Source organism: Stegostoma tigrinum, chromosome 7 (genome assembly GCF_030684315.1).
Source record: "Stegostoma tigrinum isolate sSteTig4 chromosome 7, sSteTig4.hap1, whole genome shotgun sequence".
NCBI classification, from domain to species: domain Eukaryota; kingdom Metazoa; phylum Chordata; class Chondrichthyes; order Orectolobiformes; family Stegostomatidae; genus Stegostoma; species Stegostoma tigrinum.
In genome coordinates, this window is record NC_081360.1 from 104,934,752 (window position 1) to 104,960,451 (window position 25,700).

The 25,700-nt window shown below is 46.6% G+C and overlaps 1 protein-coding gene across 9 annotated transcripts in view; it reads left to right on the forward strand.

The window, feature by feature from the left end:
- tns1b (tensin 1b) overlaps positions 1 to 25,700 on the forward strand; it is a 571,744-nt gene that overhangs the window by 300,491 nt on the left and 245,553 nt on the right. For 7 of the 9 annotated variants that reach the window (XM_059647607.1, XM_059647608.1, XM_059647610.1 and 4 more), the window contains one exon: positions 23,878 to 23,916. In XM_059647607.1, coding sequence (XP_059503590.1) covers positions 23,878 to 23,916 — 39 coding nt within the window. Of the gene's footprint in view, positions 1 to 943; positions 1,037 to 10,276; positions 10,307 to 23,877; positions 23,917 to 25,700 lie in introns of those variants that run through there. The other 2 variants (XM_059647615.1, XM_059647614.1) reach the window with 2 other exon arrangements.

Genomic DNA, 25,700 nt, shown 5'->3' on the forward strand with positions numbered 1-25,700 from the left:
TCCCACACACACTGACTCTCACTGGGGTACGGTCCCACACACACTGACTCTCACTGGGGTACAGTCCCACACACACTGACACTCACGGGGTACAGTATCACACACACACTGAGTCTCACTGGGGTACAGTCCCACACACACACTGACTCTCACTGGGGTACAGTCCCACACACACACTGACTCTCACTGGGGTACACACCCACACACACTGACTCTCACTGGGGTACAGTTCCACACACACTGACTCTCACTGAGATACAGTACAACACACATTGACTCTCACTGGGGTACAGTCCCACACACACTGACCCTCACTGGGATACAGTCACACGCACACTGACTCTCAGTGGGATACAGTCCCACACACACTGACTCTCACTGGGGTACAGTCCCACACACACTGACTCTCACTGGGGTACACTCCCACACACACTGACTCTCACTGGGTTACAGTCCCACACACACTGACTCTCACTGGGGTACAGTCCCACACACACTGACTCTCACTGGGATACAGTCACACACACACTGTCTCTCACTGGGGTACAGTCACACACACACACTAACAGTCACGGGGCCGTAGATGGTAAGTTTCTGACTCGTTGATTTTTGTTTTCTGCTTCATTAGTTTTTACGAACCTGAACTTTCACTGTTGCTCTAAACATTTTTTTGTTTTCTCATTTTGTGTCTCTCTTTCTCTTTCTGACCTGCATGGCCTCGTTGCTGTTTTGTGCAGTGTTTCTGAATGCTTTTCCACTCTTCTGTCTCTCTCTTCATGTTTTTATTATTGTGAGTTCATTGTGCTTCCACCTCCGGACTATCTCTCTGCGTTGCCCTTTTGCTACTGCTTTCTCTCATACCCATATATAGCATTCTCTTGTGAGCGTTCCCTCTGGGTGCCAGTATGCAGCTCCCTGACAGTAATCCTGATGTGAGACACTGCACCACAGCAGACACCGTCCAGGAAGCCAGTTCGATTCACAACATGCAGATGGAAGAGCCTTGTTAACTGCTGCCTCGCCCGCTCCACCCCAGGTAGGACTGGTGGAGCAGCTGAGCTCAGTTTGTGTATCCCTGAGTCTGTGTCTATGGACAGGCGTTCTCGGGTGGTTCGGGATTGGGTAGTGCAGTGTGAATAGCTCAGGGAGGTGTTGGATAAGCCACAGTGTTGTGTTGATGCTCAGCGAAGCACAGTGTTTGGTTGGTCCCTGTGCCACTGTCTCCGTCTCACATTGGACAGTTGGCAAAGGGAGAGGGCTGACTCCGCTCCGGATTTGGCTGGACGGGATGAGGTCTTCCTTCATGCAAGACCAGCCTCCTGCTCCCTCCAACAGGATTGAGGATCAGGTTCACAGTCCTTGTCATTCCTGGAAACTGGATTCAGTCTAAATGCAGGGATCGCTGGCAGTATCCCTTCCACTTCCTGATGGATCCGCAGGGATTCACAGAGATTCTGCAGGGATCTCTGGCTTGTTCCTGAACAGAGTGGCACATTTTGGAGAACCTGCTGAGAAGGTGGTCTCATTGACCATTGGACCAGCCTGAAGGGCCGCAAAGCTTTGTGCCCCTGACCTGCTTCCAGGTACTGATGTTTGCGGCCGCTCCCCACCTCACTACCTGTCTCTTGGGAAGGGCAAATGCAGAGAGAGACCATCAGACAGAATCCTCTTCCATTCCTTCCTGAGACCAAGCAGCTCAGCTTGTTTTCAGACACGAGCATTGAGCTGACTGCCCTTCCAATGGGACCACTCGGTGCAAACAGATCAAACACCACAAGCTCAAACACTTCAGCAAAACCCAGCCTCCGCCTGAGGTATGGTGTTCACCAACAGGGCACGGCCTGGACCCAGTCCTTGCTCTGAGATCCCAAAGAATCAGCAACAAAATCATCTCGACACTAACCATGCTGATCACAACAAGGATACCCGAAGGGAGATCAATACATTGCTGAAGGAACTACCAATTTACTGAGATCGAAGGGGGCAGTGTAGAGGGAGCTTTACTCTGTAACTAACCCCGTGCTGTCCCTGTCCCTGGGCGTGTTTAATGAAGTACAATGTGGAGGGAGCTTTACTCTGTCTCTAACCCCGTGTTGTCCCTGTCCCTGGGAGTGTTTAATGAGGTACAATGTAGAGGGAGCTTTACTCTGTCTCTAACCCCGTGTTGTCCCTGTCCCTGGGAGTGTTTAATGAGGTACAATGTAGAGGGAGCTTTCCTCTGTATCTAACCCCATGCTGCCCCTGTCCCTGGGAGTGTTTGATGGGGGACAGTGTAGAGGGACATTTACTCTGTATCTAACCCTGTGCTGTCCCAGTCCTGGGAGTGTTTAACGGGGACAGTGTAGAGGGAGCTTTACTCTGTTTCTAACCCCGTGCTGTCCTGGTCCTGGGAGTGTTTAACAGGGACAGTGTAGAGGGAGCTTTACTCTGTATCTAACTCCGGCCGTGGGAGTGTTTAACGGGGACAGTGCGTGGAAATTGTGCAGAGCGATATTTACGTTTGATTTCAGTGCTCTGGCTCCTGTCCTCAGGATGTTTTGTGGTTACTTTAGATGCTGTTGTGTGAACTTTCTCTCTGACTCCGTGATCCCTTTCCATGATAAAGCGGATCAGTCTAGACACATCCCGAATGTTTGATAAAGGATATGAACAAGTGGAGGAGTGTGTGCAGGAATGTAAACGGCTGCTGGATTTGATCATTGTTGATGAGTTAACAGTCACTGCCTGAGCATTACGATGGGCAGGACGCTGTTTCCTTCCCAGTGATGCCCATTATTCCCATTTGAAGAAATTAAAGATGAAGCCAGATGCTGGACAGATTTGATCTCCATTCCCCAATTTTCATGTCGTCAATGGTAAGGACAGCCTGCATACAGCTGCACTTTCTCTGGGTGTTTCTGCTCTCCCTCTCTAAGCTCGAGAATGCTGTTGGCCAGAGAATTTGTGGTTCTGTTCAAAAAAATGAAGGAGGCATATGCCGGGTGTAGATAGCTGGGATCGGGTGAATCCCTGGAAGTGGAGAACAGCAGGAGGAGTTTACTTAGCTGGGAAATCAGAAGAACAAAAAGGGACATGAGAAAGCTTTGGCAATTGGGGTTAAGGAGAATCCAAAGAGATTCTACAATAGATTCTGCTAAATTGCCCATAGTGTCCAAGGTTCGATGGACTAGCCTTCGGAAATCCAGGATTACCAAGAACAGGATAGGTGTGTGGGTCTTTTTGGAATGCTCTTTGGAGGGTTGGTGTGGACTTGATGGTCCAAATGGCCTGTTTCCACACTGTAGGGATTCTATGATTCTAAGTAGATTAAGGTCAAAAGAGGAACTAAGGAGAGAATAGGGTCCCTTAATGATAAATGGTGCCGTGTAAATGTGGAATCATGAGAGACAGGTGAGATACTGAAACAGATAGTTTGCACCAATATTCATTTTAGAGAAGGTCATGGAAGCTAGGGAAGTTGGGGAAATAAGTAGTCATGTCTTACACGAAGTGGAGGTGCTCAAGGTCTTGAAATGCATAAAGATAGATAAATCCCCAAGACCTGATTAGATGTTTCCCAGAACATTATGGGAAGTTAGGGAAGAAATTGCTGAGATCTTTGTTGAGCTATTTGTTTCATCAAAAACCATCAGTGAGATCCAGAAGACTGAAGGATGGCTAATGTTGCACCATATTTTGAGAAAGGCAGTCACGAGAAACTCGGAAATAAAAACCAGTATAATAAAGTGTGGGGCTGGATGGACACAGCAGGCCAAGCAGCATCTCAGGAGCACGAAAGCTGACATCTCCCTGATGAAGGGTCTAGGCCTGAAACGTCAGCTTTTGTGCTCCTGAGAAGCTGCTTGGCCTGGTGTGTTCATCCAGCCCCACACTTTGTTATCTTGGATTCTCCAGCATCTGCAGTTCCCATTATCACAAATAAAAACCAGTGAGCTTTATGCCAGTGACAAGAAATTAGAGTTAACATTTCAGGTCCGGTGACCCCTCCTGAGAACTCTGGAACTCAGGAAGGGTAGGACCCAAAATATTAACTCTGATTTCTCTTCACAGATACTGCCAGACCTGTGGAGCTTTTTCAGCAACTTCTGTTTCTGTTTCTGATTTGGAGCATCTGCTGTTCTTTCTGTTTTTATTTAGCCTTATGTCAGTGATGGGTAAATTGTTGGAGGGGTTTCCGAGGGCCAGCACTTACATGCATTTAGAAAGGCAAGGACTGATTTGGGGCAGTCAGTGTGGCTCTATGTGAGGGAAGCTGTGCCTTGCAAACTTAATTGAAATTTTTGAAGCGGCGACAAAGAGCATTGATGTAGGCAGAATGGAACGTGTTGGCCATGTGGACTTCAGCGAATGAGCTTCCTCATGGTATTCTGGTCAGGAAGGTCAGATCACATAGGGGCAGTTTTTTACACAGACGGTGGTGTGTGTATGGGATGAGCTGTCAGACGAGGTGTGGAGGCTGGTACAATTACAACATTTAGAAGACTATCTGGATGGGTATGTGAATAGGAAGGGTCCAGCGGGATATGGCCAAATGCTGGTAATGGGACTAGAGCAGAATGGAATGTGTGCTAGTTGTGAATGAGTTGGACCGAGGGGCCTGTTTCCATGCTGTATGGTGCTATGGCTGAATAGCAACAATTACCAAGGAGAGCCCGTTGTGTTCAGAGATAACAAGGTGTGGAGCTGGATGAACACAGCAGGCCAAGCAGCATCAGAGGAGCAGGAAGGCTGACATTTCGGGTTTGGGCCCTCCTTCAGAAATGGGGCCATTTCTGAAGAAGGGTCTAGGCCCGAAAGGTCAGCCTTTCTGCTCCTCTGATGCTGCTTGATCTGCTGTGTTCATCCAGCTCCACACCTTGTTATCTCAGATTCTCCAGCATCGGCAGTTCGTACTATCTCTGAGCCTTGTGTTTAGCCGATTTCTGTCAGGGCAGCAGTGATGTTGTATGTGCCCATCACACACACAGGATAATAAAATGTGAGGCTGGATGAACACAGCAGGCCAAGCAGCATCTCAGGAGCACAAAAGCTGACGTTTCGGGCCTAGACCCTTCATCAGAGAGGGGGATGGGGAGAGGGAACTGGAATAAATAGGGAGAGAGGGGGAGGCGGACCGAAGATGGAGAGTAAAGAAGATAGGTGGAGAGAGTGTAGGTGGGGAGGTAGGGAGGGGATAGGTCAGTCCAGGGAAGACGGACAGGTCAAGGAGGTGGGATGAGGTTAGTAGGTAGCGGGGGGTGCGGCTTGGGGTGGGAGGAAGGGATGGGTGAGAGGAAGAACCGGTTAGGGAGGCAGAGACAGGTTGGACTGGTTTTGGGATGCAGTGGGTGGGGGGGAAGAGCTGGGCTGGTTGTGTGCTGCAGTGGGGGGAGGGGATGAACTGGGCTGGTTTAGGGATGCAGTAGGGGAAGGGGAGATTTTGAAACTGGGGAAGTCCACATTGATACCATATGGCTGCAGGGTTCCCAGGCGGAATATGAGTTGCTGTTCCTGCAACCTTCGGGTGGCATCATTGTGGCAGTGCAGGAGGCCCATGATGGACATGTCATCTAGAGAATGGGAGGGGGAGTGGAAATGGTTTGCGACGGGGAGGTGCAGTTGTTTGTTGCGAACTGAGCGGAGGTGTTCTGCAAAGCGGTCCCCAAGCCTCCGCTTGGTTTCCTCAATGTAGAGGAAGCCACACCGGGTACAGTGGATGCAGTATACCACATTGGCAGATGTGCAGGTGAACCTCTGCTTAATGTGGAATGTCATCTTGGGGCCTGGGATGGGGGTGAGGGAGGAGGTGTGGGGACAAGTGTAGCATTTCCTGCGGTTGCAGGGGAAGGTGCCGGGTGTGGTGGGGTTGGAGGGCAGTGTGGAGCGAACAAGGGAGTCACGGAGAGAGTGGTCTCTCCGGAAAGCAGACAGGGGAGGGGATGGAAAAATGTCTTGGGTGGTGGGGTCGGATTGTAAATGGCGGAAGTGTCGGAGGATGATGCGTTGTATCCGGAGGTTGGTAGGGTGGCGTGTGAGAACGAGGGGGATCCTCTTGGGGCGGTTGTGGCGGGGGCGGGGTGTGAGGGATGTGTTGCGGGAAATATGGGAGACGCGGTCAAGGGCGTTCTCGATCACTGTGGGGGGAAAGTTGCGGTCCTTAAAGAACTTGGACATCTGGGATGTGCGGGAGTGGAATGTCTTATCGTGGGAGCAGATGCGGCGGAGGCGGAGGAATTGGGAATAGGGGATGGAATTTTTGCAGGAGGGTGGGTGGGAGGAGGTGTATTCTAGGTAGCTGTGGGAGTCGGTGGGCTTGAAATGGACATCAGTAACAAGCTGGTTGCCTGAGATGGAGACTGAGAGGTCCAGGAAGGACCGCAACTTTCCCCCCACAGTGATCGAGAACGCCCTTGACCGCGTCTCCCGTATTTCCCGCAACACATCCCTCACACCCCGCCCCCGCCACAACCGCCCCAAGAGGATCCCCCTCGTTCTCACACACCACCCTACCAACCACCGGATACAACGCATCATCCTCCGACACTTCCGCCGTTTACAATCCGACCCCACCACCCAAGACATTTTTCCATCCCCTCCCCTGTCTGCTTTCCGGAGAGACCACTCTCTCCATGACTCCCTTGTTCGCTCCACACTGCCCTCCAACCCCACCACACCCGGCACCTTCCCCTGCAACCGCAGGAAATGCTACACTTGTCCCCACACCTCCTCCCTCACCCCTATCCCAGGCCCCAAGATGACATTCCACATTAAGCAGAGGTTCACCTGCACATCTGCCAATGTGGTATACTGCACCCACTGTACCCGGTGTGGCTTCCTCCACATTGGGGAAACCAAGCGGAGGCTTGGGGACCGCTTTGCAGAACACCTCCGCTCAGTTCGCAACAAACAACTGCACCTCCCCGTCGCAAACCATTTCCACTCCCCCTCCCATTCTCTAGATGACATGTCCATCATGGGCCTCCTGCACTGCCACAATGATGCCACCCGAAGGTTGCAGGAACAGCAACTCATATTCCGCCTGGGAACCCTGCAGCCATATGGTATCAATGTGGACTTCACCAGTTTCAAAATCTCCCCTTCCCCTACTGCATCCCTAAACCAGCCCAGTTCGTCCCCTCCCCCCACTGCACCACACAACCAGCCCAGCTCTTCCCCCCCACCCACTGCATCCCAAAACCAGTCCAACCTGTCTCTGCCTCCCTAACCGGTTCTTCCTCTCACCCATCCCTTCCTCCCACCCCAAGCCGCACCCCCAGCTACCTACTAACCTCATCCCACCTCCTTGAATTGTCCGTCTTCCCTGGACTGACCTATCCCCTCCCTACCTCCCCACCTATACTCTCTCCACCTATCTTCTTTACTCTCCATCTTCGGTCCGCCTCCCCCTCTCTCCCTATTTATTCCAGTTCCCTCTCCCCATCCCCCTCTCTGATGAAGGGTCTAGGCCCGAAACGTCAGCTTTTGTGCTCCTGAGATGCTGCTTGACCTGCTGTGTTCATCCAGCCTCACATTTTATTATCTTGGAATTCTCCAGCATCTGCAGTTCCCAAATTCTCTGACACACACAGGATAAACAGCTCAGAAACATGCCATTTGGCCCAACTAGTCCATGCTGATTTATGCTCCAATTGAATTCTCCTGTTTGAAATCTATCACTTGCCCTGTAAGTCCCTGTTCCCTCATTGGCTTTACCACCTTCCTCTTAACTGTTGCTCTATTATTCACCTCACCTACTCTGATTGGTACAAAGTCCTACATTGTCACAATGCTTGGCTGAAGATGTTTCTGCTGAATTTCTTGTTCCTGTTCTTGGTGGCTATGGTGTGCCGATGGTGTTTCTTGCTGATGTGATCCTTGCTGACGTTCTGCTTGTACGACTGGCTCTGAGGACGATGCTTGTAGTTTGCACCTCTGAAACTTGCAGGGGTGGACCCTCCTGTCAATTACAGTGCACACTTCCCTGGATGGGCACAGTGCCAACAACACTCGAGAAGTTTAACACCATCCTGGGTGCCTGGAGCACGTTGCCAGCGGAGGTGGTAGACGCAGACACGATGGTGTTTTTTAAGATGTATCTGGACAGGTACATGGATGTACAGGGAGCAAAAGGATACAGACCGTTAGAAAATAGAGGTGTAGACAGAGGATCTGGATCAGCGCAGGCTTGAAGGGCTGTTCCTGTGCTGTAATTTTCTTTGTTTTTTTGTTCTTTTGCATCCAGGACAAAGCAGCCACTTGATTGGCACCACATCCACAAACATCCCACTCCCTCCACCACCGACACTCAGTAGCAGCAGTGTGTACTATCTGCAAGATGCACTGCAGAGATTCACCAAAGATCCTCAGACAGCACCTTCCAAACCCACAACCACTTCCATCCAGAAGGACAAGGACAGCAGATACATGAGAACACCACCAGGTTCCCCTCCGAGCCACTCACCATCCTGACTTGGAAATATATCGCTGTTCCTTCACCATCCCTAGATCAAAATCCTGGAATTTTGTCCCTCAGGGCATTGTGTGTCCACCTGCAGTGTATAGACTGCAGTGGTTCAAGAAGGCAGCTCACCACCACCTTCTCAAGAGGCAAATTTGGACAGACAATAAATGCTGGGCCCAGCCATTGATGCCCATGTCCCATGAGTGCATTTTTAAAAATGCATTGTGTCCTGAGCCATTGGAATGCTGCAGGAATATCCTCCTCCATCTCATCTATACCATTGCTTCCAACTCTAATACTGAACATCACGTTTGGTCACAATGGATCAAACTCTGTCTTTTTCACTCCACTGTACAGAATCCCAATGAATCAAAGCCCCTCCCCATCACTCCCAAAGCAGAGAATCCTGCTATCTGAACACCTTCGAATGCAATACACTCTGTAGAATCAGACTGGACTACATTCCCTTCTACAGAATCCCCACGGAGCAAGCCCCCCTCCTCTTTCATTACATTATATCATCAATAACTCAACAGTAGTTTGCATCTACACAACACCTATACTGTAGTAAAAGGATGCAAGGTGCATCACAGAACCAATTGTAAAATAAAACATGACACTGAGTTACTGGAGGAACAATGAGCTCAGATGAACATAAGAGTTAGGAGCAGAGATTGACTGTTCAGGCCAATAAGCCTGTCCCTCCATATCTATGATCATGACAGATCTGGTTATGGCTTCAGGTCCACTTTCCTGTTTGCCCCTCAAAACCCTTGACTCTATTGTCAGTCAACAATTTGTCTGACTCAGTCTTGAATATCCTCAATGATCCAGCCTCCATGATATTAGGTGGAAGAGGATTCTCTCTCATCCTGCCATTTTCATTCCTGTTTCTAGGAGTTTGAGTTTGCAATTTCTTTCATATATTCTCAGAGGGGAGGAAATCTGTAGAATTCTTTACTGCAGAGGGCTGTCGTGGCAGGGTCATTAAGTCTACTTAAGGCTGAGATAGACATTTTCTAATCAGGAAGGGAATCTTGGGTTCTGGAGAAATGGCAGGAAAGTGGAGTTGAGGATTATCAGATCAGTGAAGCAGACTTGATGGGCTGAATGGTCACTTCTGCTCCTACATCTTATGGTTTTATGAGATAGATTGGTTGAGCAGAAGTCAAGGACGAGTACCCTGTTCAGGCTCGGGTTCCTTTGGGGCACTCTTTATTGTACACTCATAGAACATAGAACATTACAGCACAGTACAGGCCCTTCGGCCCTCGATGTTGTGCCGACCTGCCATACCAATCTGAAGCCCATTACTCATACTCATGATATTCATGGTAACTAGAAATATCTCAGACTCTGATCTTCCCAATTATGAAGACTGTTTTGTATGTGTGCTTCGCTTTTCACTCTTCCATTCTCTCTAACTCCGCCCACAATATACTATTTATACTCAGCACAGAGTAACTCTCTGACATCATTGTGTAGTTGCTGCATGGTTGTAAAGCCCTTACACAACAAATTCCATGGACTAACACCACTAATGCTTCTTGGCTTCTTCTGAGCCCTCTCGCTTTCCCAAACACACAGTCAGTTGATTTCCTACTTTTTCATCTCCCCAGGACTACTGCTGAACCCTGATTCCAACACTTAGCTGCCTACTACTGCCAGAAATTTCCTCCTGAGTTCTGCTAGCAAACAGCTATCCAACTGGCCTTGACACCTCTCTGAGTACCCTACATATACTCTGCCTTCACAGCTTGGAGACAAAAGTACTTTCATTCAGCTAAAGCAAACAAAATGTAATCACTTAAATGTTCCATGTCCTGGGGATTTAGTGTCAGTAACTGGTGAATGTTACTCGATAAGGTAAGCTGTAAATTAATTAATTAGGAAGATGCATGTCTGACATACTCTGAAGACCTTGCTTGTGCTGTGCTGGAATTTCAGTTCTCCCCAAACTACAATCAATTAAGTGTGTGCTCCCAGATTCATTCAAAAGCATCATCATTTGAGAACTGAGGGCTGGGGCAGGTACGCCATGAGCCAACGACAACAGGGGGGCACAGTAAGCCCTAACACATTGGCCACACTGCCCTGCATCAAGAACATATTGGAACTGACAACGAGACTCCGAGGACCACGAGGAATCACAGTGGCCCACTGACACTCTATGAAAAATACTTACAAGGATTAAAGACCCCATTCCCACAATATGCAGAACCGATGGAATCAAGGGCTACGGGGAGAAGTGGAGTTGAGATGCCCATCAGCCATGATTTAAATGGCGGAGTGGACTTGATGGGCCGAATGGGCTTATTACCACTCCTATGTCTTATGGTCTTATGGTTTACCAAGTGCTGTGCAATGACTGCCACAAACATTACGTAGGACAGACAGGAAGGAAACTGGCCATCAGAATGGTTTACCAGTGGTAGTCGTGGAAGCGGAGTCATTAGTGACATTTAAGCGACTGCTGGACGTGCACATGTACAGTGGTGAATTGAGGGGAATGTAGGTTAGGTTATTTTGTTTTTGGATTAGGATTATTCCACGGCACAACATCGTGGGCCGAAGGGCGTGTACTGTGCTGTACTTTTCTATCTTCTATGTTCTAGAATACAAAACACTCTCCTTAATATTGATACATTCAGACAATGAAGGCCATCAGTTTAACTGGGACAAGGTAACTATGGTAGCCCAAGCCAAACATAGACACGCACAGGAATTCCTAGAGGCGTGGTTCCCCACCCGTAATACAATCAACAAACATATAGAATGGGACCCCATATACAAACCCGCACAGATCCAAACCGGAAATGACAGGACTCACCATAACAGACTGGACAGTATAAATTCCAAACGGACATGAATAACATCGCTTCATCAGAGGTTCCACTGATGATGTCACCTAGCATGGCACCGAAATGTCTGAATGAGAGCAAGCCAACTCGGTGAGCAAGCCAACAACCTCACCCACAACCTGAGCTATAGATCTTTGCCAAAACTTTAAGTTCAGTAAAACTTTGACTTGATTCCTCTTCCAGTCAATGCTAGCGTTCTATTGGCCTTCCAAGCCATTTGCTGAGCCTGTGTACTGACGTTTTGATGTCTAAAAGCTTGGCCAAAGTGGTAGGTTTTAAAGAAAATCTCCAGCCATAGAAGAGAGCTACCATGACATGTCACAAAGGAATTCCAGAGTTTAGGCACAGTCACTTAAAATCGGGAATCCTTAAGAGGCCAAAATGAGAAGAGCACAGATATCCCCAAGGGTTTGGGGGTATTGGAGACTGCAGCGACCGAGAAGGGGACGAAAATGTAATAATTTGGGTGTTGTTTAACTGGGATTCAGTGTATGTTAGTGAGCTCTGGGGCTGGAAGAATTTGATGTGAGTTATGATCATATGAATTTACAAAATAGGAGCAGGATTAGGACATTAGGCTCCTTGAGCCTGCTCTACCACTCAAGAAGATCTCATTTCTGTTTCAGATGTCATAATTCAAATTCCCCTGCTAGCCTTTCATCCCCCTGCCCAAGATCCACCTCCCTCTTAAAAATATACAATGATCCACACCCAGAGACAGACACCTCCAAATTTTCCGAGAAAAGAACCATCTTCATCTCTGTCCCTAAATTATGACCCCTAATTTTAAAAATGTGCCCCCAGTTCTCGACCCTCCTGCAAATGGAAATACCCTTTCCCCATCCACCTTTTGAAGACCATTCAAGGTCTGATACACTTCAATAAAATCACCCCTCACTCTGCTAAACTCCAGCAGAAACAAGCCCAGTCTGTCCATCCTTTCCCCATTAGACGGCCCACTCATTATCACATTTATAAACAGACCTGTCAAACATTAGAGTTGATCTTTCTCTGCACCTTCCCTGTAGCTGTAAACTATATTCTGCTTCCTGCTTTATTACCCTGATGTATTTATGTAAGGGTATGATTTGTCTAGATAGCATGAAAAACAATACTTTTCACTGTATCAATACTTTTCATGTTGGTTAGGTGATAGCCTAGTGGTCTTATCACTACACAGTTAATCCAGAGTCGAGATAACCTTCTGGGAACCTGGGTTCAAATCCTAGCATGGTAGATGGTGAAATTTGAATTCAATCAATCAAAATCTGGAATTAAGAATCTAGTGGTAAGTGTGAATCCATTATCAATTTTTGGAAAGACCCATATGGTTCACTAATGAAGGAAACTGCCTTCCTTACCTGGTCTGGCCTACATGTGACTCCAGACCCACGGCAATGTGGTTGACTCTTAACTGCCCTCTGGGCAATAAGTGCTGCCCAGCCAGTGATGCCTTCCTCCTGTGAATGAATAAAGAAAATTTAAAAAAAGAACTGTATTTAGATACATGTGAATAAATCAAATCAATCCACTAAATCTCCTCCGACTCACTTGCAATATGTTCACATCCTGATTAAGCATACGGGCAGAAGTGGCTTGGGAGGTTTCATTTTGTTTATACCCATGAGGATGAGGGCGTTGCTGGCCAGACCAGCATTTATTGCCCTTCCCTAACTGCCCAGAGGGCAGCTAAGAGTCAATCACACTGCTCCGGGTCTGGAATCATGTAAGAGCAGGTAAGGATGGTCACTTCCTTCCCTAAAGGGCATCAGTGAACTAGGTGGGAGTTGACTTGATGGTCGACAATGGATTCATGGTCACTATTAGACTTGTAATTCCAGATTTTTTTTCCATTGAATTCAAATTCCATCATCTGCTGTGGTGGGATTTGAACCTGGATCCCCGGAATATTGACTGGGCCTCTGGCTTAACAATCAAGCAACCATACCACTAAGCCGTTGCCTCATTTTATGGAATATGTATGAGTAGGTGGGAATTACTAATGCAACAACGACAGGGAATGGGAAGCAGCAGCAGATGAGCTGAAATCGAGGCGCAGTGGAACATTGTAAGAAGGTTCAAAACTGGTGGTCACAGCAATGGTATGGGCATGTCAATCACAAAATCATACAGTGCAGGAGAGGCCCTTTGGCCCATCCATTAGCCTGTACCATTAAAACTATATTAGTACGGTGAGCAAGTCAACAGCCTCACTGTTATTACCTACACTAGCCACACTTTCCCACACTAGACCATTGCTTTGAATGTTATGACATTTCAAGTGCTCAGCCAAGTACTTTTTAAAGTACTCCCAGGCAGTGCGTTCCAAATTCCCACCACCTTCCGTGTGAAAAAGGTTTTCCTCAAATCCCCTCTAAACCTCCTGCATTTGTCTTTAACAAAAATGCCCCTAATTATCGACCCTTCTTATTGACATGTGGTCAGAAACACACGTAACGGTCAAAAGTCACATGACAGTCTGGTTCAGCCTCAGTCTGTGACCAGGGAGAAGGAGTGGGGTGTGTGGCGGTGATAAAGCCAATAGTTTCACCCTTTGTAATGGAGCTGAACGGAATGTTTGCTCATGCAGGCAGGGGTGTCCCAGTCAAGAAAATGAAAAACTACGTGAGAACGGAGAGGTTGGGAGAGAGGCAAGTGTAGCGAGCATTGTTAAAATTGCATGTTGGGAATTGCTGCTTTATTTCTGGATGACGTTGTTGGGAGGCAGTACAGCAGGTCAGAGGCTGGAAGAGAAGTCAGTTCGGTTGGCCCAGTGAATTAAACTGTTCGCTGTCACACCCACAGCCCAGAGTCCAGCTGTGCATCCAACTGCACTGTTGAAAATCCGAAGAGACCATTCTCTTCCTGGTCACTCTTAGTGATCTGAGTGAAAAATACCAGAGCTTCCCACTCACTGTCAATGCTAGATTCGCCAGTTTTCCACGTAGCCAACCCTGAAACACCCAGTCTGTGGGGAGCTTGGTTTTGCTGACTGTGTGTGTCAGAATTGAGAAAGATAGAGGCTGGAGATGGCTATTTTGGACTGATTCTTCGGAACATACTTCTTTTACTGAGAAGATTAATGGGAGTGGATGCTTCCTTTTTTATAGTGTCCTGGTATCTGATCTCTCTGTGTACTCCTTGTTGAAGTTGCTCATGAGTTATTGTTTTGACCATTGCCAAGTCTTGTTTTTAATTGAATCTGAACCACTGGAGAGGCAGCTTTGCATTTCAATATTCAATCTCAGGATAGTAGCATTGCTTGCGTATTCAATGGTCATTCAGCGTTCTGACGAAGGGTCTTGGATCTGAAATGTTAACTCTGCTTTCTCTCCACAGATGCTGTCAGATCTGCTGAGCTTTTCCAGAAATTTCTGTTTTTGTTTGTTATTATCTATGCTGCATTGTTCTCAAGAATAGAGAGTGGCAATGTAGCTGTTAGGCTGCTGAAAATCCTGAGATCTAAACTAATAATTCACAGTCAGGAGATCATAGAATCTCTACAGGTTGGAAACAGGCCCATCAGCCCAGCAAGTCCACACTGACCCTCAGAGTATCCCATCCAGACCCATCCCTCTGTAACACCCTAATCTACACACCCCTGAACATTACGGGCAATTTAGCATGGCCAATCCACCCTAACCTGCACATCTTTGGACTGTGGAAGGAAACTGAAGCACCCGGAGGCAAACCATGCAGACATGGGGAGAATATGCAAACTCCAAACAGTCAGTCAACCAAGGGTGGGGTTGAACCCAGGTCCCCGGCACTGTGAGGCAGCAGTGCTAACCACTGAGCCACTCCTAATGAGAAAAGCCTAATAGCTGGAGAATTGAAATTCAATTAACAAAATCTGGAATACAAAGTAAATATCAATTCTAATTAAAAACCCTGATTGGATTAAACTGCTTTAAATGATGTAATCTTTAGTTTTTCTGTGTGTGACTTCAGACTCACGAGAATGTTGTTGAGCTTTCGCTGCTTTCTAAAATGCCCAAGCGCATCACGCACCAGGAACTTCGAACAATAAGCAGTGGCATTAACGAGAGGTGTAACATTCTCAAAGTGTTTGGTAGGTTAGATATTGAGAGGATGTTTCCCCTCACTGAGAGCCTAGATCAAGAGGTGATAGACTCAGAATAAAGGACTCTAAAAGCTTTGCTGAACTTCTGTCCAATGTCACTTTTTGTTTGGTCAAGAACAATTTTTCTAGTCTCTATTTTAACATTTAACTGGTAGCCATGACGTGGAGGTGGCAATGTTGGACTGGGCTGGGCATAGTCAGAAATCAGGCAACACCAGGTTTTAGTCAACAGGTTTATTTGGAAACACAAGTTTCAGATTGTAACCCTTTGTCAGGCAGAATGTCATCACCTGTCGAAGGAGGGTACTCCGAAAGCGTGTGCTTTCAAATAAACCTGTTGGACTATAACCTGGTGTTGTCTGACTTCTGACAACATCAGTGTTTAGTAGGTTAGATATTGAGAGGATGTTTCCCCTCACTGCGCGTCTAGAGGAAGAGGTGATCGACTCAGAATAAAAGACTGACATTTAGGACTGAGATGCCTTCGTTCAGATGTCTTTGGAATTTGCTATGCCAAAGGGTCATGGTCATTCCAACATTGAATCTATTGAAGACAGAAATCAATCAAGCTTGATTGCCCAGTTCCAAACAAATGTGTGATTAAACATTTGCAGCTCAGTTATGTCCAAACATGTCGATTTTCCAATTCTCATCATCCATAAATATATGCGTTCCCAATGCAGTGACTAAAAGAGGAAGTGGTGCTGTGCATTCATCTTTAGTCGGTGAGGTGAATGTTCCAGGATTTTGACCCAGCAATAATGAAAGAATGAGTCCAAATAAAGAAGCTATTTAACTTGGAGAGGAGGTTGAAGATGATCGTTTTCCCAAGTACAGGTCTGAAGATCTTTTGGTGTATTTCTGCAGTGCATCTTGTAGATAGTACACACTGCTGCGACTGAGCTGTGATGGAGAGAGTGGATGTTAAAGGTGGTGGATGGGCTGCCATTGGAATGGGCTACCAGTGATTTGTACATCTGTAGGTTATACTCCTGAAAACCCAGGAAGTTGCTAATTCTGATTGCTTGCAGTGAAAACAATTGCAAAGTTGATGTGTTAAGAGAGACGGCAGAATATGAGAATTCTACTTGTCTCCACGAAGACTCCCACAGTCTGGTGGTCTAAGTTAACTTTGCTGAGGTGACCAAAGTGAGGAAACGGTGATAGAACTGGAAGAGGCGGAAGAGGAGAGTGCAAAAGCAGGAAGGCAGCCAGTTTGTAATGGCAAGCCCAGGCAGTGGCTCAATCATTTATCCAGTCTCTCAGCACAAACAGAAACAGGAAACACTTAGTACAGGCTGTGCTACAAACTGATTAGATTACTGCCTGGTTTGAGATAACACACTGTGAATTCAAGAAGCCAAGATATCACATCAGCTTTACATTCAGAGTGTTCTCTGTTAAGAATTGGGGATTGTTACAATCAGAGTGAATGGGAAGGGTTTTGTGTCCATTAGGATGGTATAGAATGGGAGTGAATGGAAGGGTTTGGCTCCATTGGGATGGTGTAGAGTGGGAGTGAATGGGAAGGGGTTTGTGTCCATTGGGATGGTGTAGAGTGGGAGTGAATGGGAAGGGTTTTGTGTCCATTGGGATGGTGTAGAGTGGGATTGAATGGAAGGGGTTTGGCTCCATTGGGATGGTGTAGAGTGGGAGTGAATGGGAAGGGGTTTGTGTCCATTGGGATGGTGTAGAGTGGGAGTGAATGGAAGGGGTTTGGCTCCATTGGGATGGTGTAGAGTGGGAGTGAATGGGAAGGGGTTTGGCTCCATTGGGATGGTGTAGAGTGGGAGTGAATGGGAAGGGGTTTGGCTCCATTGGGATGGTGTAGAGTGGGAGTGAATGGGAAGGGGTTTTTCTCCATTGGGATGGTGTAGAGTGGGAGTGAATGGGAAGGGGTTTGTCTCCATTGGGATGGTGTAGAGTGGGAGTGAATGGGAAGGGGTTTGTCTCCATTGGGATGGTGTAGAGTGAATGGGAAGGGGTTTGTCTCCATTGGGATGGTGTAGAGTGGGAGTGAATGGGAAGGGGTTTGTCTCCATTGGGATGGTGTAGAGTGGGAGTGAATGGGAAGGAGTTTGGCTCCGTTGGGAAGGTGGAGAGTGGAAGTGAATGGGAACGGGATTGGGCCCATTGGGATTGTGGAGAGTCGAAGTGAATGGGAAGGGGTTTGGTTCCATCAGGAATGTGTAGGGTGGTAGTGAATGGGAAGAGGCTTTTCAATTGGGATTTTGTACAGTGCAAGTGAATGGGAACAGTTTTGGATCCTTTAGGATTACATAAATTTGTTGGACAATCATTGGTGAATGCTACTTGTTATATTTTTTAAAGTATGGGACATTGTACAAAGTACAGATGTAAACAGAAATATCTTGGGCACGTTTCAGCAAACAGAAGAGGAGGAATGTAAAATATGCCCAATCAAGCCCGCAGGGGCACGTAGTTAAGATAAAGCAGCGAGATCTTGCAGTGCCTGGCCCAGTGTTTACCTCAGTGCAGTCAGATCTCCTGCAAGGTCTCTCAGAATGAGATCCTGTTCTTGTCTGGGTGAAGCAGAAGCATATTGTGTGAGGCCAGCAAATAAATCCCATGCCCGTGACTGGTGGGAAAGTGACAGTCTGAGGTCAGCGGGTGGCAGATACTGAGCAAACAGTTTGGATATGTCTGGGGACCATACCTGCCTTTGGTGAGTTTACATCAAACTTCGATCTTTTTGATCCCTTCAAACTGTAATGATCTCTTCTCTGACCCTTCCTGTCCAGCACGGTTCCTGTTATCTTCGAGTCAATAACAGCTTGGTCACATGTCCCACACATCATCAGTCATGGGTCAAAACTGGCTGCAGGGGACTGTATCAACTCTGAATCCCCTCCTTATCTCCCCTCCTGCCCCTGTTCATCATTCCCTTTCCTTTTCTTCATCTCCATATCAACCCCTATTCCATCCTGGTTCTCTGCCTCGTTTCCCCTCTGCTGTTATAGAGTCATGCTTTGGCACAGGCACTTATTATATTTCTCTCTGCTATGTGTTTTCTAACAAGCGCAGCTTCGCTATGGGAAGCAGAGTCTGATTTAGTCGTCAATTCTTTCTCTTTTAATTCGATCTTGGGATGTGGGTGTCGCTGGCTGGACCCAGCATTTATTGCCTGACCCTAGTTACCCCTTTGAGAAGGTGGGGGCAAGCTGCCTTCTCGAACCGCTGCAGCCCTGAAGGTGCAGATTCTTTTGCGATGCTGTGAGTTGTTCACTGCATCGAGTTACCCAGCTCTATCTGCTCGATGGTTTCAGTGTTCTGGGCAAGACAAGCTTTTTAATGCTGATTATTGTACAGTGCGAGAGTCAGACCATCCAGCAATTGATTCTCCCCTCTGGTTAGACACTACTTCAACACCATCCTTGGCAGTAATAATCAGCACTGCTCTGAGATTCACCAGGATGTTGCCTGGGCTAGAGAGAGATCGGACAGAATGGAATTGTTTTCCTCAGGGCAGAGGAGATTAAGAGATAACATGACTGACATGTATAAAATGATGAGGGGCAGATACATGGACGAAACCTTTCCCCTTAGTGTAGGGATCAGTGACCGGGGGACATAGGTTTCAGGAAGGGGGCAAGGTTTAGAGAGGCTGCTAGGAATTTTTTTTTCACCCAAAGGATGGTGGGAACCTGGAGCTCACTGCCAGTAAGGGTGGGAGAGGCAGGAAATCTCATCACATTGAAGAGGGATTTAGATGTGAACTTGTGATGTCAAGGCTATGGACCATGTGCTGGGAAATGGGATTAGAGAGCAGTGAGCTGGTTGTTTTTGACCTGCGCAGATACAATGGGCCAAAGGGCCTGGTTTCTGTGCTGTAGGCCTTTGTGTCAGTGGAGAGGTCCTCGGCACTGACCCTCCGACAGAGCAGCATTCCCTCAGTACTGACCCTCCGACAGTGCGGCACTCCCTCGGCACTGATCCTCCGACAGTGCCCACTCCCTCATTACTGACCCTCCGACAGAGCAGCACTTCCTCAGCACTGACCCAGGTTGTGTGTCTCACTGCGTGAGGTTACCATGAGGGATGTGGGACCAAGGCAGAGATGTGGAGCTGGGTCATAGATCAGACAAGGAATGACAGCATGGTAGTCAAGATCTGAGTGGCCTCTGCCTGTCCCATGTGTTTACTTTCTCCAATGATGGAGGTTTTGGCAGAGAAAGGGCTACACAAGAGTAATGAGTGAGAAGCATAGATAGGAAGCCATTGCCTGTTCCTTACCACTTTATATCTCCAATCAGGGCCAAACTCATATTGTCCAGGAGCACATTGCTCGCTTGACAATGAATACCAAATTCTGCAACAGAGATTCACAAACTGCAAGTTGTATCCGGCCGCAGAGAGTGTTAATATTGTCCAGGGCAGTAATTCCGAGCCGACAATTTATTTTTCTTTTGCACTTGTTGCCAAACTCACTGCCTTCACTAAATCAAAAGACTGAACTCCAAAATATGTTCCAAATATTTACATAACACATGGGCTGCTCTCCCAATGCCTTCAGAAATGATTTTCCTGCATTATCTAGCCTTTTATGGTAGCTTTTGATCATTACTTTGTTGGGCGAGTGGCTGAGAAGTTAACAAATGGTTGTATTTGTTTGTTCATCAAGAAACTTTTTGGCCATCCAGCCACATCGTCCCTGGGCCAAGTGCACTGTGCGTGTGGTAGTCTCTATGTGCAAACTCATGACTTGGAGAGTGTAGAAACAGATAACATCAAAGGCTCCAGAGTTTTTATTCTTCATCACCACTGCATTCTCATCACTGAGCCACGACAGGAGATTGAGTATGACATTTGGCCTCAGAGCTGTAGGGAGAGAGGGCAACTTCACTGAGGTCACTAACTACATGTCAGGGGAGCTCAGAAGTGTGACACTGATGAGGATGTATTTGGAGTAGGCCTCAGTGGCAGAATGAAGATCTGGTACTTGCTTTTGGGATCATTGGAGTGTTATGGTGCAGGAGGAGGCCAATCAGCCCATCGTTGGCTCTCCAAATAAGCATAGTGACATAGTGCCGTTCTCGATAGCCTTGCACTTTCTATCCAAATAACCATCTATTGTCCCTCTTAAATACTTCAGTGGAACCTGTCTGCACCACATTTTCAGGCAGTGCATTACACACCCTAACCATTCACTGTGTGAAAACGTTTTTCTCACATCTTGAGATAGTGGGAACTGCAGATGCTGGAGAATCTGAGATAATAAAGTGTGGAGCTGGATGAACATAGCAGGCCAAGCAGCATCAGAGGAATAGGAAAGCTGATGTTTCGGATCTGGAAATGTCAGCTTTCTTGCTCCTCTGATGCTGCTTGGCCTGCTGTGTTCATCTAGCTCTACACCTTGTTATCTCACATCTTGCTTTGTTTGCACATCACATCTATATCCATCTCATTCTTGCTTCTTTCAGAAGTGGGAAAAGCTTCATCCTCTGCTTTATTTTGAAAACCTCCATCAGCTCTCCTTGCAGTCTCCTGTCTCGAAGAGTAGTCCCACCCTCTCCAATCTGTTTGCATTGCTGAAGTTCCCTCTCCTGGAACCATTCTTGTAAACCGTTTCTGCACTCTCTCCAATGTATTCACTTCTTCCCCATAATGAAGCACACACATAGCACATGCGCTACGCCACCTGAGGCCTCACCAGTGTTTTATGCAACAGAAGGAAAAAGCAACTTATGTTTCCATAAATAGTTGCTTGGTAATATAGATCTTGATTATTGTTGACAAAAAAAGAAACAATTCTATGGAAGGTTTTCATCTTGCACTCATCTGGACCATTCACAAGAATACCAATATAAAGGGAAAACAACATTCATACTGTATGAGAGGAGACTGGTGATTGGTTGGCAAATGGTGTCTGATTGATAAATACATTGCCACTGAGAATGCCTCTACCAACTGCTGTCCACCCACCAACCAATCAGATTATCTTCTTCCACAATGAATATTGTTTTCCTTAACACTGGTATTCTTGTAAATTGTCCTGATGAGTGAAAGCTGAAGGGTTTTGATAAAATGGATCTTTTTCCGTATTACTTACATTTAAGTATCATCTTTCACCACTTCAAGGCATCTCAAAGCTTTACAATGATTCAACTGCTTTGAAGATGTAAAGGCAAGTAGCAAGATCCCACAAACACCAATGTGGTAATGACGAGGTAATCTATTTTTTGGGTGATGAGACTCAGGCACAATGATTGCTCGAAGACACCAGAGAGAACTCTCCAGCTGTTCTCTGAAATGGGCATAGACTGAACGTATTTCTTGGTGTGATGCCTATGACCAGCATCCTGGATCATTGAGCCATGCACGGCAGAGAAAACCAGTGCTTTGGTCAGATCGAAGGGAATTAGCAAAACTGACGATGTATTGAGAATCACCATTTTCCCCTTCCCATTCATTTTGATGAAAAGAAAGCCTGGGTTTGTCCTAATTTCTTCAGGGATTGTGGGTGTTGCTAATTTAGCCAGCCGCAAAGCTGTGAAGAGTTGACCACATTTCTGTGGGACTGGAGACCAAATCAAGTGAAGCAGTATATAATTCCAGTTTGCTATTGATTTAAATCTCACCGTCGGCCCCTGGTGGGATTTGAACCCACGTCACCTGGATATAAATCTGGGGCCCTCGATTACAAACCCATTGACCAGCACCAGATTGATGTTCCTCTTGTCTCTGACCATACAACAGTTTGAGATCACTGCCTTGAGAATGTTTCACTGAGCTGAGGTTTGAATGAGTTGACTGTGCGTTGTGGCAATGAATAAAACTCCTATCTTGGAGGCGCATGCACTACCACGGAGTTATGATGGACACCCAGATGTCAGGTCAATGGTAGGATTGTAGAGTTGGTCAACAAGAAGGAGTTTGTCGTGTTTAATTAGCTGTGTCTGTAAACGTTAGCCTTCGAGCACAGCACATAGAGTCACAGAGGGTCTGTGAGCAATCTGGTTGACTCTCAACTGCCCTCTGAAGTGGCCAAGCAAGGCCAAAGTTCAAGGGTAATTAGGAACGGGCAACACATTCTAAGGAGATAGCATTCTATGTAGATGCTGGAGACAGAGATAAAACCATGTGGAGCTGGAAGAGTGCAGCAGACCAGGCAGTATCAGAGGAGCAGGAAAGTTGACATTTCGGGTCAGAAGCCTTCTTCTGGACTTATATCCAATCCTGTCTGTGGAAGAGTCTTATTATTACTGCTATAAAGAGAGACAAGTTGTCCCAAAATGTTTAATCTGGCAATCATTAGGACAAATGTGAAAGTATAAAATTTTAAATGGCTGCACCAATTTACACCATAGGAGAGGGTACTTATTTATTGGGTCATGGATGGGTTGGCCATGGAGAAAGCAGTGGTGCACCTTAGGTTGTCCAAACATCCAGGTGATTTGAGAAATGTTACAAGTCTTGGAAATGTCCCTTTGATTTGCAGGAAATGGCTCTCTGTGTATGAATGTATTCAGGCTTGATTCAATCAGCCAGCTAATGGAATACACACTGTACAGGTCTGGTACTGCCCTGGCGCAGAAACTAACAAGCCCACACTCGTAAAAACAGAAATCATAACGCCTGCTGTTTGATGTGATCCTGTAATTTTCCAAACAATCCCAACTGTCCTATTAGCTATCTTTGTAACTGATCAAAGTTAATCAGCTGTGATCACCCAATAACAGAGCAGCTGCATGGCCTTCTTCTGAATCAGAATGATGCCGTGTCCTCATTTATAGTTGCCAGAAGTTAGATATATTCATGGTCAGTTCCTCATTCTCAGTAGACTAAAAGAACCAGTTCAATCCTTGATAACAAAGTGTGGAGCTAACTGAACACAGCAGGCCAAGCAGCATCTTAGGAGCACAAAAGCTGACGTTTCGGGCCTAGACCCTTCATCAGAGAGGGGGATGGGGGGAGGGAACTGGAATAAATAGGGAGAGAGGGGGAAGTGGACTGAAGATGGATAGAGGATAAGATAGGTGGAGAAGAGAGTGTAGGTGGGGAGGTAAGGCGGAGATAGGTCAGTACGAGGAGGACGGACAGGTCAAGGGGGCAGGATGAGGTTAGGAGGTAGGAAATGGAGGTGTGGCTTGAGGTGGGAGGAGGGGATAGGTAAGAGGAAGAACAGGTTAGGGAGGCAGGGATAAGCTGGGCTGGTTCTGGGATTTGGTAGGGTGAGGGGAGATTTTGAAGCTTGTGAAATCCACGTTGATATGTCAAACCTTGCACCTTTTGAATTACCCAGAGACTAGAGAGCTCCTTGTGCCCAATTACTCTCCCCACGACTCCAGAACAACCACAGCAATGTGGTTGACTCTTAACCGCCCTTGGGCAATTAGGGATGGGCAATAAATGCTGGTCCATTCAGCGACATCCTCATCGTTTGAATGAATAAAAGGTTGACTCAAGACATTGTGATTAACTTTAGTTTCGACTCGTTACCCATCTCATCTTAAATCTTTCTTTTCTTGCAGGTCACAGCCTTGTGTGTCTCTCCGGTGAACTATGAGCTGGTGAGTTCTCTCTGTCATTGGATCATTGTTAGTTGGTATTGGTCGGTATTGAACAGTATTGGCCAGTGTTGGTCGGCATTGATCGGTATCGGACAGCATTGTTCAATGTTGGTCAGCAGTGAACAGTATTGGTCAGTGTTGGTCAGCGTTGATCAACAGTGAACTATGTTGGTCAGTTTTGATCAGTTAATCATTGTTGATCGTTTTGGACTTTGTTTGCTATCGTTGGCTATCATTGGACAATATTTATCTGTGTAGATCAGTGTAGGTAAATTTGCATTAATATTGGTCAGTATTGATCAGTGTTTGCCATTGTTGATCATATGTGGTTATTATTGGTCAGTATTCATCAATGTTGGGCTGTGTTAGTATTGGTCAATATTGGCCACTGTTGCACAGTGTTGGTCAACTTTAATTATTGGTCAATATCAATCAGCATTGATCAGTGTTGGTTACCTTTGGTCAGCATTGGTCAGTACTGGTTATTTTTTAGTCAGCACTGGTCACTGTTGGTTAGCATTGGTCGCCGTTGATCAGTGTTGGTAATCTTTGGTCAGTGTCAGTCAGGGTTTATTTTTATTCATTTGTGGGATGTGGGTGTCACTGGCTGAGTCCAACATTTATTGTTTGTCCCTCATTGCTCTGGAGAAAGTGGCGGTGAGCTGCCTCAGAAGGACAGTGTACCTTCAAGACAGTAACACGACATCATGAGGTGTTTTTAGACCATAAGACAAGACCATAAGATGTAGGAGTGGAAGTAAGGCCGTTCGGCCCATCAAGTCCACTCCACCATTTAAATCATGGCTGATGGGCATTTCAACTCCAACTTTTGTACGTAAAATGGCTCTGCTGAGTAGCAAGATTGTACTTTTCACTGTTTTGCTGCACTGCTGTTCTTAAGTGCACTTAACAATAAAACCTAAATCTAATTCTAATGCTCAAGCCTAAAAGCCCTTGCTTTTGGTCACTGGCTCTCAGTGTAATGGAGTCAATGCTAGGGGAATACACATTCAGCAATAAATATGCTACAAGAATAATCAGTAACTTCAGAACACAGACTCAATCACTTGTGGGAAATGGGTGTCGCTGGCCGGGCCACATTTAATGCCTGTCCCTAGCTGCCCTTCAGAAGGTGGTGATGAACTGCCTTCAAGAAACTGCCGTCAGTCCATGCCCTGAGGGTGGGAATTCCAGGATTGTGACACAGCAACACTGAGGGAATAGCGATGTATTTCCAAGTCAGGTTGGAGGGGAACTTGCAGGGGATGGTGTTCCCATGTATCGCTGCCCTTGTCCTTCTGGATGGAAGTGGTCATGGGTTTGGAAGGTGCTGCCTGAGGATCTTTGGTGAGTTTCTGCAGGGCATCTTGTAGATGGTACACACTGCTGCTACTGAGCATCGGGGGTGGAGGGAGTGGGATGTTTGTGGATGTGGTGCCAATCAAGCAGCTGCTTTGTCCTATGTATTATGTGTAAATGAATGCTATATTAACATTAAAAATTACAAGTCTTGTTAATAATGTTCAAGATAGCTGTCTCAACAAGAACCCAGCACTTTTGACACATGTCATGTGAGCTAACACACATGGATGTTCTCCAGGAATTTCAGACTGATAGAGGTGTTTGATCCAAGGAGCTATGTCATGGTATCAATTGGCCATCACCAGAAGATAGTGGCAACTAATGGTGAGAGCGAGAAACAGAAAAGGTACAAAAGGGTGATCGAGTGGGTGGTAGCCGTGAGGAACTCTCTTCCTAAGAGCCATTACTAATCATTTCCATGA